This window comes from Taudactylus pleione, unplaced genomic scaffold, assembly GCF_031769625.1.
Source record: "Taudactylus pleione unplaced genomic scaffold, aTauple2 ptg000437l, whole genome shotgun sequence".
In the NCBI taxonomy this organism is placed as follows: Eukaryota; Metazoa; Chordata; class Amphibia; order Anura; family Myobatrachidae; genus Taudactylus; species Taudactylus pleione.
Window position 1 is genome coordinate 5,843,912 of NW_028284839.1, and position 17,953 is coordinate 5,861,864.

Consider the following 17,953-nt stretch of genomic DNA (forward strand, 5'->3'; position numbering starts at 1 on the left):
GATTTACAACTGAGCTAGGCCTGATGAACATTATGATGATAATCACTGATGATGCTCTAACGTTTGTGTTTATCAGACACTACATAGCTGGACGCCACCGTGAGACCACGTACCAGTGTCTTTGAGCTCTCTGCAGACGATTTTATCCACGAGTAGTGGCTGTCTGATCACTTTGGTTCTTTCTGCTTTCTTCACTGGCTTAGTGATGAGGAAGAGATCCGTGAACAGGAAACAGTAAACGTCCATCTGAAAGTAGGGATAAAATGACAATGGTTTGTATGTAGCTCCTGGTACTGAATATATCCATCTATCTCAGTTATCAGAATAAACTGGATAAACATTTATTTCTGTATTCAGCATTTAAAACTAAAGTCTGGAGATGTGGTGTGCACGGCAGTGTGAGAATTGATTTAGGGGTCTGGGGTTTGTACGTGGCCCACTTCTGGCAGCTGGGAAATACGTCAAAGCAATCATAAGATCTGCTGGGCCATAAAATAATAATACCTCATGTTTATCCCAATCTTTACATCAGTGATGGCAACCTGATAAACCTCAGGGCCTCTGACCTTCAAAATGGCCTCTGACCTTCAAAATGGTCGCACATTAGTCTTAGTCTCAGAAATAAGATGAAAGAATGCCTATAAAGAGACCCCTATCTGTAATAAAATGTCACCTTGCTGTCTTTCCCCTCCTTCATTTTCAGGCTTCCTTCCAGCAGAAGCTGTCGGGTGTCTTCTGGAGACGTCCCAATCATAGGCACGGTCAGATCCAACCTGCAGAATTCCTTCAGTATCTATCAGAAAACCAACATTACCATAAAGCATGGCCTGTATTTCCATTAACATAACTCAAGCATGAAATAAATAACTGTACGGATACAAATATGATATAAGCAATTGGAAGGACGCATCTATTTGTTTTTAAGCCTCTTTGGGGTCTATTTACTAAGCAGTGTTAGGAGACAGAGTGAAAAGTGATAAGAAAGTGATAAGGTGCCAGCCAATCAGCTCCCACCTGCCATCTCACAAGCTGTGTTTGAAAAATGACAGCTGATTGGCTGGCACCTTTCACTTTCTTATCACTTTTCACTCAGTCTCCTAACACTGCTTAGTAAATAGACCCCATTATTTGAATTTAGTTTTTCTTCTATTACCTTATCCACTTCGTCTGTGCTGCTCTCCACAGCTTCGTAAGAGTCAATTCGGCTGATTATGGCCACAAGTCGCTGCTGCTCCTGTCTTTGGCGCATGCGTGAGTTCACATGATTGATGAAACGTTCCACTGAGGTTATCTAAGGGGGAGGTAACATAACTATCGCGTCAAACATTTTTCAATCACCAGGTTGATAAGCAAACAGAGCACCGGTTATGTCTCAGGTAATACTTGTATCACATAATACACTAGGGTATAAGTGTTAAAGTAAGCCGCTGCACTTGGTAGGCAGCATAGAACAAACAGCGCCACCTGTATGCAAATTAGGGGACTCTGGGTCTCATTCAGACCCGCTCGCGAGCGCAGGACGCTCGCAAGCGGGTCGATGGTACCCAAATGCGCATGCGCACGACGGAGGCTGCTCCGTCGTGCGCGTGCGCGAGACCCGGCGAGCGACGGGGAAGCCGTCGCTCCGGGTCTCGCACCAAAGGGGGCGTGCTGTCGATGGTGAGTGACAGCACGCCCCCTTTGGTGGGCGTGCCGGGGGCGTGGCTGCCAGACGGAGGCGTTCCCATGGGAACGCCTACCATCTGGGTCCGACCCCACTGACATCACTAGTGATAGAGCCAAAATCACTCCAGGGTTGCGGCAGCGAGACCCTACCGCAGGGTCTCGTCGCAAGCCCGATGGTCACGATGGTCTTGACAATCGCGACCATCATCATGGACGCTCGCATAAGCTGTGGGTGGTAACCCACAGCTATGCGAGCGTCCAAGAGGCCTCTCCAATTTTAGGTAGCCCGGCCCTGATTCAGAGCGAGCGCTCTGGTCAGGGAGTCCGGCTCTGAATCAGGCCCTCAGTACTATGTTCTTTACTGAGAAATGCACCTGGACTGACGGACTATATCCCGGCACCGGAATCCCGTCAGCGGTCGGGATCCCGGCTCCAGAATACCGACCGCCGGAATGTCGAAGGTAAGTATCAGAGGTTTAGGGGGGAAGGGGGGGGTTTAGGGTTTAGACACTAGGGGGAGGGTTAGGGACTAAGGAGGGAGGGTTAGGGTTAGGCACCGGGAAGGGAAGGTTAGGTTCAGGCACTAAGGGGGGGAGGTTAGGGTAGAAAGAGGGTTAACATACCGACCAACAAGTGTCGGTATGTTAACCCTGTCGGGATCCCGGCATCGGGATTCTGACTGCTGGGATCCTGACCGTCGGCATTACATACCCAACCCCCTGAAACGCATTGATTAATGAAATGGTGATTCCAGCAAGGTGTCAGTACAAACTCATTTGGTGCAATTTTAAACCTGTTAACAACACAGGTTGCATTTAACTCCCATAGTCAGCGAATGAGCATATAACATGTGTCAGATAGGGCACTGCTGGAACGCTCATGATATATGCTACATGCTGATGACATATGTCCTATATTCTACAATCAGTTACTATGGACTTTGGGCGTGACTCAGAGAAGGACGCTAATGCCGCCGCAGTTGGGAATTTGTACGCAGCGGCTGTGCCGATTACCGATAATCGCTCAGCTGTATAAACATGGGCACTTCATCCATCTGTGAATCGATCACTTTGTGAGTGTAAGAGGCAGTCATTTACCATAACGATGATTGACTCTCTGATTTGAGGGTCGTCTGTCTTCTTCAGGATTGACTTCAGCAGCAGAGGATACTTAGTGAGACGCTGATGTGGCTTCACTAACATGTCGCTCAGCTTTAGACGATTACATTGCTTGTGTTTCTCAGCCCACTGCAGAGACAAAGAGGAACCAGTTAGACTGATAAAATATAATATTATTGCTCCCTGCGTACAACAGAGAGACAGGACCTGATTCAGACCCGGACGCTAGATGCTTTCGCTCGCTCCCAGCGTATGCAAATCCAGCGCATGCCCAGCAAGGCAGGCGATCGCACGGCAAGGCATTAGCACGCCCACTATATCTTGGCGTGCGATCACTTTGTGTCTGCAGACGCCCACCAGCCATTCATAAGACGCCCACTTGTGTACGTCATCTCCTGAATGTCCATGAAAACATTGGTACATCGAGCACCATCGGAAGCGATCGCAGCGCTTGAGGTTGACTATACCCTGCCGCAAGCACTGCGATCACTTCAGTGTGAAATGCAACCAGGTGACGCGTACTATGACGCTGCCTGTTAATTATGCACGCCTCTGAAACTGCGTTGAGATGCTCAGGCACGCCTGCATTCGCACCTCCACTCCCCCGTTATTAGTGTCCTGCCCGTGTTACCACCCACAAACGGCCTCCCCTGTCACTCACTCTGCTGGGCTGTCTATGCGCAACAAGCGATCGCTTCCCGTTCTCTCGCACTGGTTCGCACACTTGCACTGCGATGCATACATATGTGCAGAAAGCGACAATCAGCCGGCTATGTGCGAACGCATCCTAGCGAGCGGGTCTGAATCAGCTCCATAGTGCCAAGATATGTATACAACAAAACATTTTTTCTTTTAACGAAACAGTAAACTAAAAAAGACACAGTGTAATAAAGTCAATAGGGGTCATTCAGACCCGGTCGCAAGCTTCGATGTGCTCGCAACCGAGTCAATGGGTGACCATGCGCATGCGCAGCGGCCGCACTGCGCGTGCGCAAGCCCCGGAGCGAGAGAGGAACTCTCTCGCTCCGGAGCTCGCTACAAAACGGGAGGCTGTCGATGTTGATCGACAGCTCGCCCCTTTTTGTAGGCGGGCCGGGGGGGTGGTTTCCAAAACGGAGGCGTTCCTTTAGGAACGCCTACCGTTTTGTGGGCGGCCGCACTGACATCATCGGTGATGTCAGTGGGGAGCTTCCTGCTCGATCAGAGCAGGAAGCTCCCTGGGGCTTGCGAGTGCCCAGACCCAACCTTAGGGTCTGGTCGCAAGCCCCGATGGTCACGATGGTGATCACCATCGCGACCATCACCCTGTTCGCTAGCTAAGCTGTGGGTGGTAACCCACAGCTTAGCTTGCGACCAGGAGGCCGCACCAAAAAACCAGAAGCGCCCGCCCTCATTCAGAGAGAGGCGACCGCCTCTGAATGAGGTCCAATGTGCTATAAACACAAAGAAAACACCAACTTTAATTGTTACAACATATCTCACAAAGTTCTAGAGTTAAAAAAAAATATAGATGGGAAAAAAAAAGTATCCATCTCACTCTACTGTAAAGCTCTGACAATAAATGTACTCAGCACTTACCGTTACGTACGCTCGAAACACATCATTGTCACGGTGCAGATTCCTCATATATTCCATACAGCCTTCCTCCTCCATACAGTATCGGATATAGGGCTTGAAAAGAGATTCAAACTGCAGAATAAAAGAGAGGGCAGACAGGGGGGTTGAGCGATTAGAAAAAAGTGGTCTTAGGTACTACTCGTGGGGGTAAATACAACTGCGGGCGATTTCTGCAAGGCCCACAACTAGTGCGCACATATGCTATACTTAACGGTAGCACCAAGATGCTGTATTTCTGGGGCACCTCTACGCGGTTGCAAATAAAAAGCAGACAATTTTTGGGCATAATTAGGATGCAATGGGGGTATTTTGGTGTGCTGTTGCTGGCGTTTCTACGGCACATCGCGGGCATTGCCCGCAGCTTAATCAACCCCTAATTGCAATTTGAATTTTGTTATTGTATTATTACAGGCAGTTATTTTGTTATGACCAGATTTTATAAATTCTTGAATTTGAGTCACAATGGTCACAATGTACACGGGTCACAATGTACACGGGTCACAATGTACACGGGTCACAATGTACACGGGTCACAATGTACACGGGTCACAATGTACACGGGTCACGCTGAACATTAAATAATTCCAAAAATACCATTTTGAAGCCTTTCTGGAAGTCCATCGGATTCAGTAAGCTTCTGCTTTTCCTAGTTTTCTCCAGAACTGGAACCATGATGCTGGCCCAGAGCGTCCGATGCAGCTGTATGATCTCCTGCACGTTGCTGAATAATTTCTCCGGCTCCACCTATTATGAGAAAGTTACAGCCTAAGCAAATTACCATTACAGGGCCTCTATAATGAAGCATACGGATGTTGTTTTCCTTTTTTTTTTTTTTAATTATATATATATATTTATTTTTTATTTTTAAAACAAAAAAAATATTTAACACAAAGCACTATTGAGTGTCATCTCCTAATTCTATGAGTATCTAAAGATGACTCCTTATATGTTCTCAGAATATGCGAATAGAACATACAGTAGATAGTCAAGAAAGGACATTATAACCCGTAAGCCAGTCACAAGAGCGACCAGGCTAAATGCTTACCTCACACAATAGTCCGGACTCCTGGAGATTCAGCAGGCAACACAGGAACAGCTGAAGGGGAGAAAAAAAATAACGTTTAATTTGCGTTGTTTCCCGTCTCACAATGAGTAATATGGGGCTGCTGCTTAAGCGTCTGTTTTGGCACAAACTGCGCTCTTTTGTATTGCGCATAAAACATTTTCTGCTGCCTTCTGTATGCGGATTTCGATGCATTTTGCATTTGCGACTAGTTACGTTTAGAGCTGTGGAACGGAAGAGGGTGAGGGCTGTATATATACAGGTATATCTGGTGCAAAACGCGCATTGATGGCGACGGACAGTTTGGCTCAGTACATCTTGTTCCCTCCCACTGGCACTATATAAATTATCTGAGTTGCTGTTGGTTTCTAGTCACATTGTTTTGTTGACTTTGGCATCAGTGCAGGGCAGGAAAGGAGAAGACAGCAGATGTTTGTAATTCATGTTAGCATTAATTACTATCACAGTAAAGACACACAGAGGCTTATGTATACAGGGCTGTAGACAAGCTTGCTGGGCCCCGGTAATTGCAGGAGGCGTGGACTACTGTAAGTAGGCGTCACCACGCCGCCTTAAAAAATTGTGTCACAGCGTGCTTCACAGGGGGGTGCAGTGTGCCACTCAACCACTGGCAAAACCAGGGGAGGAACACGATCAGTGTGATCACACACCCCTCCCCCGCACAGCCAGAGGAGACTGCTGCTACTGATCAGCACCAGCAGCCTGCTTAGTCCCACTGCAGCCCAGCACACTGGCCTGGGGAGACACAGGCTGCTGTAGATGATATGTAAGGGAGGGGGGCTTAGCTTAGTAACCTTAGCACTTACTACTAACGCCATCTCCTGGGGTAGCCCTGGTGCATACGGCTGAGCAGGCTGCACAATGCCTCTTTTTATCCTCACATTGTTTAAGTAATATACATCCAGCTCTACATCTGTAAAATGCAGCATATTTAGGAATACTCACATCTGTTATAACCTTCAGTTTCTTGATATATGTGGCTTCTGTGTGTATCAGCTCCCAAATGGCCTCCTGCTGGTGGCACTGTCGTCTTGTTAACGTCTACAGGAACAAGTGTCAGGAAATGTGTCAGCAAATCCAGCATTCATCTGCATTTATAGAGCTGCTCTGTATCAGACCCCAGACTCCACCACCACTGACCTCGAACCACAAATCTAACGATTATCAGGCTCCATCATTATTAACCTTTAGCTTCACATCAGATCTTGTCCAGTGACCCTACTTTCTATATCGTTCCGCAATAGCCTCTAACTACAGATATATTCTAGATCAGCAAACCCAGGCTCCAATACCATGCAACATTAACCTCTAGCTACAGATCTGCTCTCCCAACACAATTCAGCAGTAACTTTCAGCTATGGGTCTGCTCTAGATCAACACTATCACCCATTAACCTGCAAATACAGATATATTCTAGATCAGTAAAAACCAGTCTGCACCACCATTCAACAGCAAACTCTAGATACAGCTCTGCTCTAGATCAGCAAACACAGACTCCACAAACCATTAACTATGGAACTGCTCTAACATCCCCAATTAAGAGATATTATAGCTAAATAAGACAATGACTCATCTAGACCGGCGGTTATCAAAGTTTGTGGTGGCCTCCGCTAGTATAACTTGCCTTAATTCTAATTCTAGCTCCAGTAAGATGGACATACACAAGGTAATATACATATTGTCCCAGCCCACAAAATAGCCGCCTCTACTTATGCAGTTGACCGATACCCTTTAATATGTTTCATCTTCATTATAAGAAAAGCTACACCCTGTTATATACCAACGCTAGCAGATGAATGCTAAAGATATTAGTATAGGGATGTTTTTGTTTTGTTTTTTACCTCCGGAACTTCAATGATCTCCTGCCAGCTATCTTCGAGGCTGAGATTTGTGTCATCTTCCTCCTCCTCCCATGAGTCCTGATCGAAACACATCTGCTGGGGCAGTTTGGGAAGACCAAACATGCTGTACGAGTGCAGTTTACTTTCCAATTGCTCCATTTTGTCTAGCTCCTAAAACAAGAAAATATACATAAATATAAGTACCAAGGAAGAGAAGCTAAGGAGAAATCGCAGCTGGAGATTTACTAACAACAGTGAAAAACACGCACCACTGCCTGCCAAAGCTGGGACCTGTCAGCACAGTCCACAAGTCATACCGGAGTTTAAATACCTGGCTGCAGGAAAAGGCGGCTCTGTGGGACCAGTGCCTGGACGTGGGACTAATAACATCTAATACATTAATGCCGCATATGTCAAAGCAGACTGCTGTTAATGTTTGCAAATGAGGGGCCTCAATGCTAATGCGATTAGTGAGGGAGCAGTGCCACTTGGTGACCGAGCAGATTCCCTTCTTTGTTAGGCCGTTACTGCGGCTCGTGTTGGGACACTAAGCAAGGCCCGCGGGACTACCTGAATAAAAGGAACAGCTGGGACGAGCGGATGAGGGCCGAGTCGCTGAATGAGTCTTAGACAATCGGAGCTATCCGGACATCTCAGAAGTATTGACAGGGTGACATGACACTAAAAGCTGCAGATATTCAAACTGCACAGCAATAACAGATAATATCTAAAAAGTTCAAAAGTATAAAAAAGTTTGAACACTAATCCCTGCAGCTTTACTCTGTCCTGGGGTTGATCGTATTATGTTTAAAAGTGGATACACACACACAACGATTCTTTTGAACGATTATCGTTAATGATATCGTTTATCGTTCAATCGTTGAAAAAAATTGTTCACTTTCTAAGTTATCGTTCATGAGCGTTCACGTTTGTAGTTCAGTCAGACTAACCAACTCAACGATTTTCATTAAGGAAATATGCACCAAAAATCGTTTGTAGTTCAAAAAAATCGTTCATTACATTTAGTAAATGAACAATTTTGGTAAACGATTTTGGTTCATTTTTCCCTTGAAAAAATTAACGAAAATTGTTTACTAAAATCGTTCATTTACAAAATCGTTGTGTGTCTACACAGCTTAAAGGGGCCTATCCATTAGCAGATCTTTCTCTAACGATGAAAGACAAAAGATTATTCCTTGAAAATTCCTGGGGCTGCGGTGACAGATATCTGTCATGTACATGACAGATTTTTGCAAACGACGAACGATATTGCATGACATCATTCAGGGAGTGGATTTTTTTAAATGTTTCTATGAATTTTCATTAAAAATATCGTTCGTCGTTCGTCATTTACTGCTTATAAACTGCCAGATATATTTCTAATATTCTGGCAGCGATAAGCAATAATTGACCAACATGTTGTAGAGACGAAAGACACAATTTATCGGCCGCGGGAGTGCGCATCTGTCATCGTTCAGGGCCTATCCATTAGCAGATAAATTGAACGACTGAACGATATATCATTCAGTCGTTGAATTTATCTGCTGATGGATAGGCCCCTTAAGAAATAAATAACACGAAGGCTATATAAATGATTTGTTATGAGGTTACTGTTAATTGCTTCCAAAACCATCTATTAAAGAAACAAAAACAAAAAAATCTAATTTCTTGGCTTCTCAATCTATAGATTGTATTTAAATGTATTACTTTAAATAACAACAAGGCTCATTATGCTAATGTACGTTATGTTACAATCACAAAGTTATTGTGTCGTTGTGAAAACAAACCGTTTGTCAGATCCTACTAGAACAAAGTCTCAGGGCTCCTAAATGCGTGAAACCGTAATTGGATAAAATAACAGACATTTACAGATCAAAGGCTCTGGTGAGATGGAGGTGAGAAATGAGCTTTAGGTAAAGGCTTGGCCAGTAGATTGCCCAGTTCACAACTTGGTGCATATCCATGAAATTATTATCATTAACATGTATATAGCTTCAAACACTGCCATTGTGGGCTGTCTGGCTGAGGACCTGAATGTACAAGTAAAACATCTGTAATTACATTTTCAAATAAATTAGGAGGTCAAGACCCCCATTATGTCAGTCTGCAAGCCTTGACCAAATGACATCTATTCACCTCTGAACTATAACAGGAATGCCTATATTTACAGAGCGGCCGTTAGCTTACATACAATACTCGTACGGCATAATGGTGAAGGCACAAATTTATGTGGATTCCATATGTGTACACATATTTGCACCATTGTCACAGTGTGGCCTTTGTATCACTACAAGTGTGTCCTTGTAAGATTATTTATCTATTACCGGTATCTTAACTGCACCCTGTATTTTTCTATAACCCACTAATTACTATGGATGATATTAAACAGAGGAACACAAGTAACAAGGTGTCTAGCTCTAAATAAACATACAGCGTAATAATGATGGGTACACACCTGTGCGATAGATCATACGTTCGAGCGACAAACTTGAGCGACGTGTTTGCTCCACAGAATAAACCTGTGTATACCCCGTGACAAATCTTACTGACCCCCGACTGGTTTCGCTTGAAACTTCACTTGTCACAACATGTCTGCAGCCATTTCTCAGAAATGGGCGTATGCTTCAATTACTGCCCAATAGCCAAATAGTGCCATTGAAAAAACAGTGGGAGGGCGCTTTAAAGTCTACATTAAGCTGGCGAGACACGCGTTGTAACGGTGCGGCTGTCTCAGTATCAACGCGTTTGTGCGCCAAAAAAGCCTGAAAAAGCATGGGATCCTGTCAGTGTCGTTATAAACGCGTTTGGATAATAAAGATATTTACGTGATCATTTTCCAGCTGCATGAACATGACGCAATAGCGCAGGTAGCAATCGGCAAGCTTGAGAGACCTAGGGCTGCATGTTGTCCAGTGTGTGGCCACCTTTACATTCATACTGGACAAGATTTAAACCTTTTAAAAAGGAGAAGTAGATGTGTTCCATTAGCAACCAATCAGATGCTAGCTATCATTTATCTAGTACATTCTAAAATATTTAAGCTAGAATCTGATTGGTTCCTATGGGTAATACCTCTACCGATTCTCTTTACAAGGCTTGATAGATCTCCCACAACTTCTGCAGAGAAAGTGTAGCATATCAATCCTGCAGCGGGTTAGGGGGCCCTGCGACCTGCGACGCACATGTACAGAATGGGCCATGCGCACGCTCAGTCCCCTCGTCATCGCACTTGTACGCAAACCACTGGATTGGTGTACACGTTTGAATCAAGCCCGGTGACATCACAAAACACAGATTATGAGAAATGACATAACTTGTACCCATTACTACAATGGATGCTCCAAATCCAGGATTCAAATTCAGAATCTTAAGGGATTTCAGCAAGATATAAGTTACAGTAACAGCCGATGTGTCCAGAATCCCCCACAACCAATCCAAATCCTTACTTTACACAATTTAATTGCGCAAAACATGGCAGATCACTGTGCCATGCCTCCAAACGGGATGTAGTGAATGGCTGGAGTACGGGATGCCGGCTGACGAAATCCCGGCGCTGTAGTCCCGACCCATGGCCAGAACACCGACGCCGGAATCCCGACAGCCGGCATCTCGAATGTGAGTATAGCGGGCCGGGTTAGCTGTTAGCCATGGGTGGGAGGGGAGGTTAGGGTTTGGCTGTGGACAGAGGGGGTTAGGCACCACCGGGGGAAAGGGGGGGGGGTTATGGTTAAGCATTTAGGGGGGGAGGGTTAGGTTTAGGCACTAAGGAGGGGGGGTTAGGCACTAAGGGAGGAGGGTTAGGTTTAGGCACTAAGGGGGGGGAGGGTTAGGTTTAGGCACTAAGGAGGGGGGGTTAGGTTTAGGCACTAAGGGGGGAGGGTTAGGTTTAGGCACTAACGGGGAGGGTTAGGATGCAGGAAGGGCAGGTTAGTGGGTGAAGGGGGTAGGATTAGCATAATTACGGAGCCCCTGTCGGGATTCTGGGCATCGGGATACTGCTGTCTGTGTTTTGACGGCTGGCATCCAGACTGCTCGTCTCCCATACCCAACCCCTCCAAACTGTCCTGATTTCAGTGAGATAGTCCTAATTTAAGGGTACTGTCCTGCTCATGGACATGTCTGTCACTCAGTCAGAAAGTTAGGAGGTATGTACTGATCACAACAGCAGCGCAGATTCTTCTTGCATATGACCCGAATCTTATTACAAATGTTACATAGATAGACAGACAGACAGACAGATAGATATGAGATAGATAGATAGATATGAGATAGAAAGATATTAGATAGATAGATATGAGATAGATAGATAGATATGAGATAGACAGATAGATATGGGATAGATAGATGGATAGATATTAGATAATTAGATAGATAGATATGAGATAGATATAGAGAGATATGAGATAGAGAGCTATGAGATAGATAGATAGATAGATAGATATGAGATAGATAGATAGATAGATATGAGATAGATAGATAGATATGGGATAGATAGATGGATAGATATTAGATAATTAGATAGATAGATATGAGATAGATAGATATTAGATAGATAGATAGATAGATAGATAGATATGAGATCGACAGATAGATAGATAGACAGATAGATATGAGATAGATATGAGATAGTTAGATATGAGATAGATAGATAGATAAATATAGAGAGATATGAGATAGAGAGCTATGAGATAGAGAGATAGATAGATATATAGATAGATATTAGGTATAGATAGATAGATATAGATAGATATGAGATAGAGAGATATGAGATAGATAGATAGATACATATGAGATAGACAGACAGATAGATAGATAGATATGAGATAGATAGATAGATATGGGATAGATAGATATGAGATAGATAGATAGATAGATAGATAGATATGAGATAGAGAGATATGAGATAGATAGATAGATACATATGAGATAGACAGACAGACAGATAGATAGATAGATAGATAGATAGATAGATAGATATGAGATAGATAGATAGATAATAGATATATAGATATGGGATAGATAGATATGAGATAGATAGATAGATAGATATCAGATAGATAGATATTAGGTAGATAGATAGATAGATATAGATAGATATGAGATAGACAGACAGATAGATAGATAGATAGATAGATAGATAGATAGATAGACAGATAGATAGATATGAGATAGATAGATAGATATGGGATAGATAGATATGGGATAGATAGATATGAGATAGAGATATGAGATAGATAGATATGAGATAGACAGACAGACAGACAGATAGATAGATAGATAGATAGATAGATAGATAGGAGATAGATAGATAGATATACCGATAGATATGAGATAGTTAGATATGAGATCTATAGATAGATAGATAAATATAGATAGATATGAGATAGAGAGATATGAGATAGATAGATATGAGATAGATATATAGATAGATAGTTATGAGATAGATAGATAGATATGGGATAGATAGATAGATAGATATGAGATAAATAGATAGATATGAGATAGAGAGCTATGAGATAGATAGATAGATAGATAGATAGATAGATAGATAGATATGAGATAGAGATATGAAATAGATAGATAGATAGATATGAGATAGATAGATATGAGATAGACAGACAGATAGATAGATATGAGATAGATAGATAGATATTAGATAGATAGATATGGGATAGATAGGTAGATAGATATTAGATAGATAGATGATAGATAGATAGATAGATAGATAGATAGATAGATAGATAGATAGATAGATATGAGAGAGATAGATATCAGATAGATAGATAGATATATAGATATAGATAGATAGATAGATAGATAGATATGAGATAGAGATATGAGATAGATAGACAGATATACCGATAGATATGAGATAGTTAGATATGAGATCTATAGATAGATAGATAGATAGATATAGATAGATATGAGATAGATAGATAGATAGATAGATAGATAGATAGATATGAGATAGACAGATAGATAGATAGATAGACAGATAGATATGAGATAGTTAGATATGAGATAGATAGATAGATAGATAAATATAGAGAGATATGAGATAGAGAGCTATGAGATAGAGAGATAGATAGATAGATATATAGATAGATAGATATTAGGTAGATAGATAGATAGATATAGATAGATATGAGATAGAGAGATATGAGATAGATAGATAGATACATATGAGATAGACAGACAGATAGATAGATATGATATAGATAGATAGATATGAGATAGATAGATAATAGATAGATAGATATGGGATAGATAGATATGAGATAGATAGATAGATAGATATGAGATAGATAGATATTAGGTAGATAGATAGATAGATAGATAGATATAGATAGATATGAGATAGAGAGATATGAGATAGACAGACAGATAGATAGATAGATAGATATGAGATAGATAGATATGGGATAGATAGATATGGGATAGATAGATATATATTAGATAGATAGATATGAGATAGATAGATATGAGATAGACAGATAGATAGATAGATAGATAGGAGATAGATAGATAGATATACCGATAGATATGAGATAGTTAGATATGAGATCTATAGATAGATAGATAGATAGATAAATATAGATAGATATGAGATAGAAAGATATGAGATAGATAGATATGAGATAGATATATAGATAGATAGATATGAGATAGATAGATAGATATGGGATAGATAGATAGATAGATAGATATGATATAGATATCAGATAGATAGATAGATAAGATATGAGATAGATAGATAGATATGAGATAGAGAGCTATGAGATAGATAGATATATAGATAGATAGATATGAGATAGAGATATGAAATAGATAGATAGATAGATATGAGATAGAGAGATATGAGATAGATAGATAGATATGAGATAGACAGACAGATAGATAGATAGATATGATATAGATAGATAGATATGAGATAGATAGATAATAGATAGATAGATATGAGATAGATAGATAGATATTAGATAGATAGATATGGGATAGATAGGTAGATAGATATTAGATAGATAGATGATAGATAGATAGATATCAGATAGATAGATATATAGATATAGATAGACAGATAGATATGAGATAGAGATATGAGATAGATAGACAGATATACAGATAGATATGAGATAGTTAGATATGAGATCTATAGATAGATAGATAGATAGATATAGATAGATATGAGATAGAGAGATATGAGATAGACATATATGAGATAGACAGATAGATAGATATGAGATAGATAGATAGATAGATAGATAGACAGATAGATATGAGATAGATATGAGATAGTTAGCTATGAGATAGATAGATAGATATGAGATAGATAGATAGATAGATATGAGATAGATATCAGATAGATAGATAGATAGATATAGATAGATATGATAGAGATATGAAATAGATAGATAGATAGATATGAGATAGATAGATAGATAGGAGATAGATAGGAGATAGATAGATAGATAGATAGATAGATAGATAGACAGATAGATATGAGATAGTTAGATAGATAGATAGATAGATAGACAGATAGATATGAGATAGATAGATATAGATAGATATGAGATAGAGAGATATGAGATAGATATATATGAGATAGACAGATAGATAGATATGAGATAGATAGATAGACAGATAGATATGAGATAGATATGAGATAGTTAGCTATGAGATAGATAGATAGATAGATAGATAGATAGATAGATATGAGATAGATAGATAGATATCAGATAGATAGACAGATAGATATAGATAGATATGATAGAGATATGAAATAGATAGATAGATAGATATGAGATAGATAGATAGATAGATAGATAGGAGATAGATAGGAGATAGATAGATAGATAGATAGATAGATATGAGATAGTTAGATAGATAGATAGATAGATAGATAGACAGATAGATAGATATGAGATAGTTAGATATGAGATAGATAGATAGATAGATAGATAGATAGATAGATAGATATAGATAGATATGAGATAGAGAGATATGAGATAGATAGATAGATAGATATGAGATAGACAGATAGATAGATAGATAGATATGAGATAGATAGACAGATAGATAAACAGATAGATATGAGAAAGCTATGAGATAGTTAGATATGAGATAGATAGATAAATAAGATATGAGATAGATAGATAGATAGATAGATAGATAGATAGATAGATAGATAGATAGATATGAGATAGAGAGCTATGAGATAGATAGATATGAGATAGAGATATGAGATAGATAGATAGATAGATATGAGATAGATATGAGATAGATATGAGATAGAGATATGAGATAGATAGAGAGATATGAGATAGATAGATAGATAGATATGAGACATATATATAGATGAGCCAGCCAGATGTGAGACAGATAGATATTTTTATGTCACTATTATAGAAATCTTAAATATAATATAATTCTATATAAATGTATAAACACATTAAAATTGCTACTAAAACAGATAAAATATAAAATTATGCCACCTTTCCAAAAGGACCAGTAGTGCCTGATCCGAAGAAGCCACTAAAGCGGCTGGCAGCTCGGTTTTTCCAGGTGTCGTTGCCATTGTTGGGCAGTGAACTAAAATTCTGGCTGGGATCTTGCACTGGGATACTGGCATCCCCGAGGAATTCCGTCATATTCTTCCTTCTTCTCCCAGGAGCCTGAGCACAAAGGGAAACAGAGAATGATATATTCTATATGTACTGACAAAGGGGAAACAGAGAATGATATATTCTATATGTACTGACAAAGGGAAACAGAGAATGATATATTCTATATGTACTGACAAAGGGGAAACAGAGAATGATATATTCTATATGTACTGACAAAGGGGAAACAGAGAATGATATATTCTATATGTACTGACAAAGGGGAAACAGAGAATGATATATTCTATATGTACTGACAAAGGGAAACAGAGAATGATATCTTCTATATGTACTGACAAAGGAAACAGAGAATGATATCTTCTATATGCACTGACAAAGGGGAAACAGAGAATAATATATTCTATATGTACTGACAAAGGGAAACAGAGAATGATATCTTCTATATGTACTGACAAAGGGAAACAGAGAATGATATATTCTATATGTACTGACAAAGGGGAAACAGAGAATGATATCTTCTATATGTACTGACAAAGGGGAAACAGAGAATGATATATTCTATATGCACTGACAAAGGGGAAACAGAGAATGATATATTCTATATGTACTGACAAAGGGAAACAGAGAATGATATATTCTATATGCACTGACAAAGGGGAAACAGAGAATGATATATTCTATATGTACTGACAAAGGGGAAACAGAGAATGATATATTTTATATGTACTGACAAAGGGGAAACAGAGAATGATATATTCTATATGTACTGACAAAGGGGAAACAGAGAATGATATCTTCTATATGTACTGACAAAGGGGAAACAGAGAATGATATATTCTATATGTACTGACAAAGGGGAAACAGAGAATGATATCTTCTATATGCACTGACAAAGGGGAAACAGAGAATGATATCTTCTATATGTACTGACAAAGGGGAACAGAGAATGATATATTCTATATGTACTGACAAAGGGGAAACAGAGAATGATATATTCTATATGTACTGACAAAGGGGAAACAGAGAATGATATATTCTATATGTACTGACAAAGGGGAAACAGAGAATGATATATTCTATATGTACTGACAAAGGGGAAACAGAGAATGATATATTCTATATGCACTGACAAAGGGGAACAGAGAATGATATCTTCTATATGTACTGACAAAGGGGAAACAGAGAATGATATATTCTATATGTACTGACAAAGGGGAAACAGAGAATGATATATTCTATATGCACTGACAAAGGGGAAACAGAGAATAATATCTTCTATATGTACTGACAAAGAGGAAACAGAGAATGATATCTTCTATATGTACTGACAAAGGGGAAACAGAGAATTATATATTCTATATGTACTGACAAAGGGGAAACAGAGAATGATATATTCTATATGCACTGACAAAGGGAAACAGAGAATGATATATTCTATATGTACTGACAAAGAGGAAACAGAGAATGATATCTTCTATATGCACTGACAAAGGGAAACAGAGAATGATATATTCTATATGCACTGACAAAGGGGAAACAGAGAATGATATATTCTATATGCACTGACAAAGGGGAAACAGAGAATTATATATTCTATATGCACTGACAAAGGGGAAATAGAGAATATCTTCTATATGCACTGACAAAGGGAAACAGAGAATGATATTGTCTATATGTACTGACAAAGGGAAACAGAGAATGATATATTCTATATGTACTGACAAAGGGGAAACAGAGAATATCTTCTATATGTACTGACAAAGGGGAAACAGAGAATGATATATTCTATATGTACTGACAAAGGGGAAACAGAGAATGATATCTTCTATATGCACTGACAAAGGGGAAACAGAGAATGATATATTCTATATGCACTGACAAAGGGGAAACAGAGAATGATATCTTCTATATGCACTGACAAAGGGGAAACAGGGAATGATATCTTCTATATGTACTGACAAAGGGGAAACAGAGAGAATGATATTTTCTATATACACCAGTTATGGC

At 39.9% G+C, this 17,953-nt stretch overlaps 1 protein-coding gene across 3 annotated transcripts in view; it reads right to left on the bottom strand.

Annotated features, from left to right (window-relative positions):
- PLEKHG5 (pleckstrin homology and RhoGEF domain containing G5) overlaps nucleotides 1-17,953 on the bottom strand; it is a 419,500-nt gene that overhangs the window by 14,801 nt on the left and 386,746 nt on the right. For all 3 annotated transcript variants that reach the window (XM_088447753.1, XM_088447755.1, XM_088447754.1), the window contains 10 exons: nucleotides 15,818-15,997; nucleotides 7,326-7,496; nucleotides 6,430-6,525; nucleotides 5,446-5,496; nucleotides 4,995-5,144; nucleotides 4,362-4,472; nucleotides 2,763-2,912; nucleotides 1,154-1,291; nucleotides 674-793; nucleotides 114-246 (listed from right to left, as the gene is read on the bottom strand). In XM_088447753.1, the coding sequence (XP_088303879.1) occupies nucleotides 114-246; nucleotides 674-793; nucleotides 1,154-1,291; nucleotides 2,763-2,912; nucleotides 4,362-4,472; nucleotides 4,995-5,144; nucleotides 5,446-5,496; nucleotides 6,430-6,525; nucleotides 7,326-7,496; nucleotides 15,818-15,997 (1,300 nt within the window). The remainder of the gene's footprint in view (nucleotides 1-113; nucleotides 247-673; nucleotides 794-1,153; nucleotides 1,292-2,762; nucleotides 2,913-4,361; nucleotides 4,473-4,994; nucleotides 5,145-5,445; nucleotides 5,497-6,429; nucleotides 6,526-7,325; nucleotides 7,497-15,817; nucleotides 15,998-17,953) is intronic.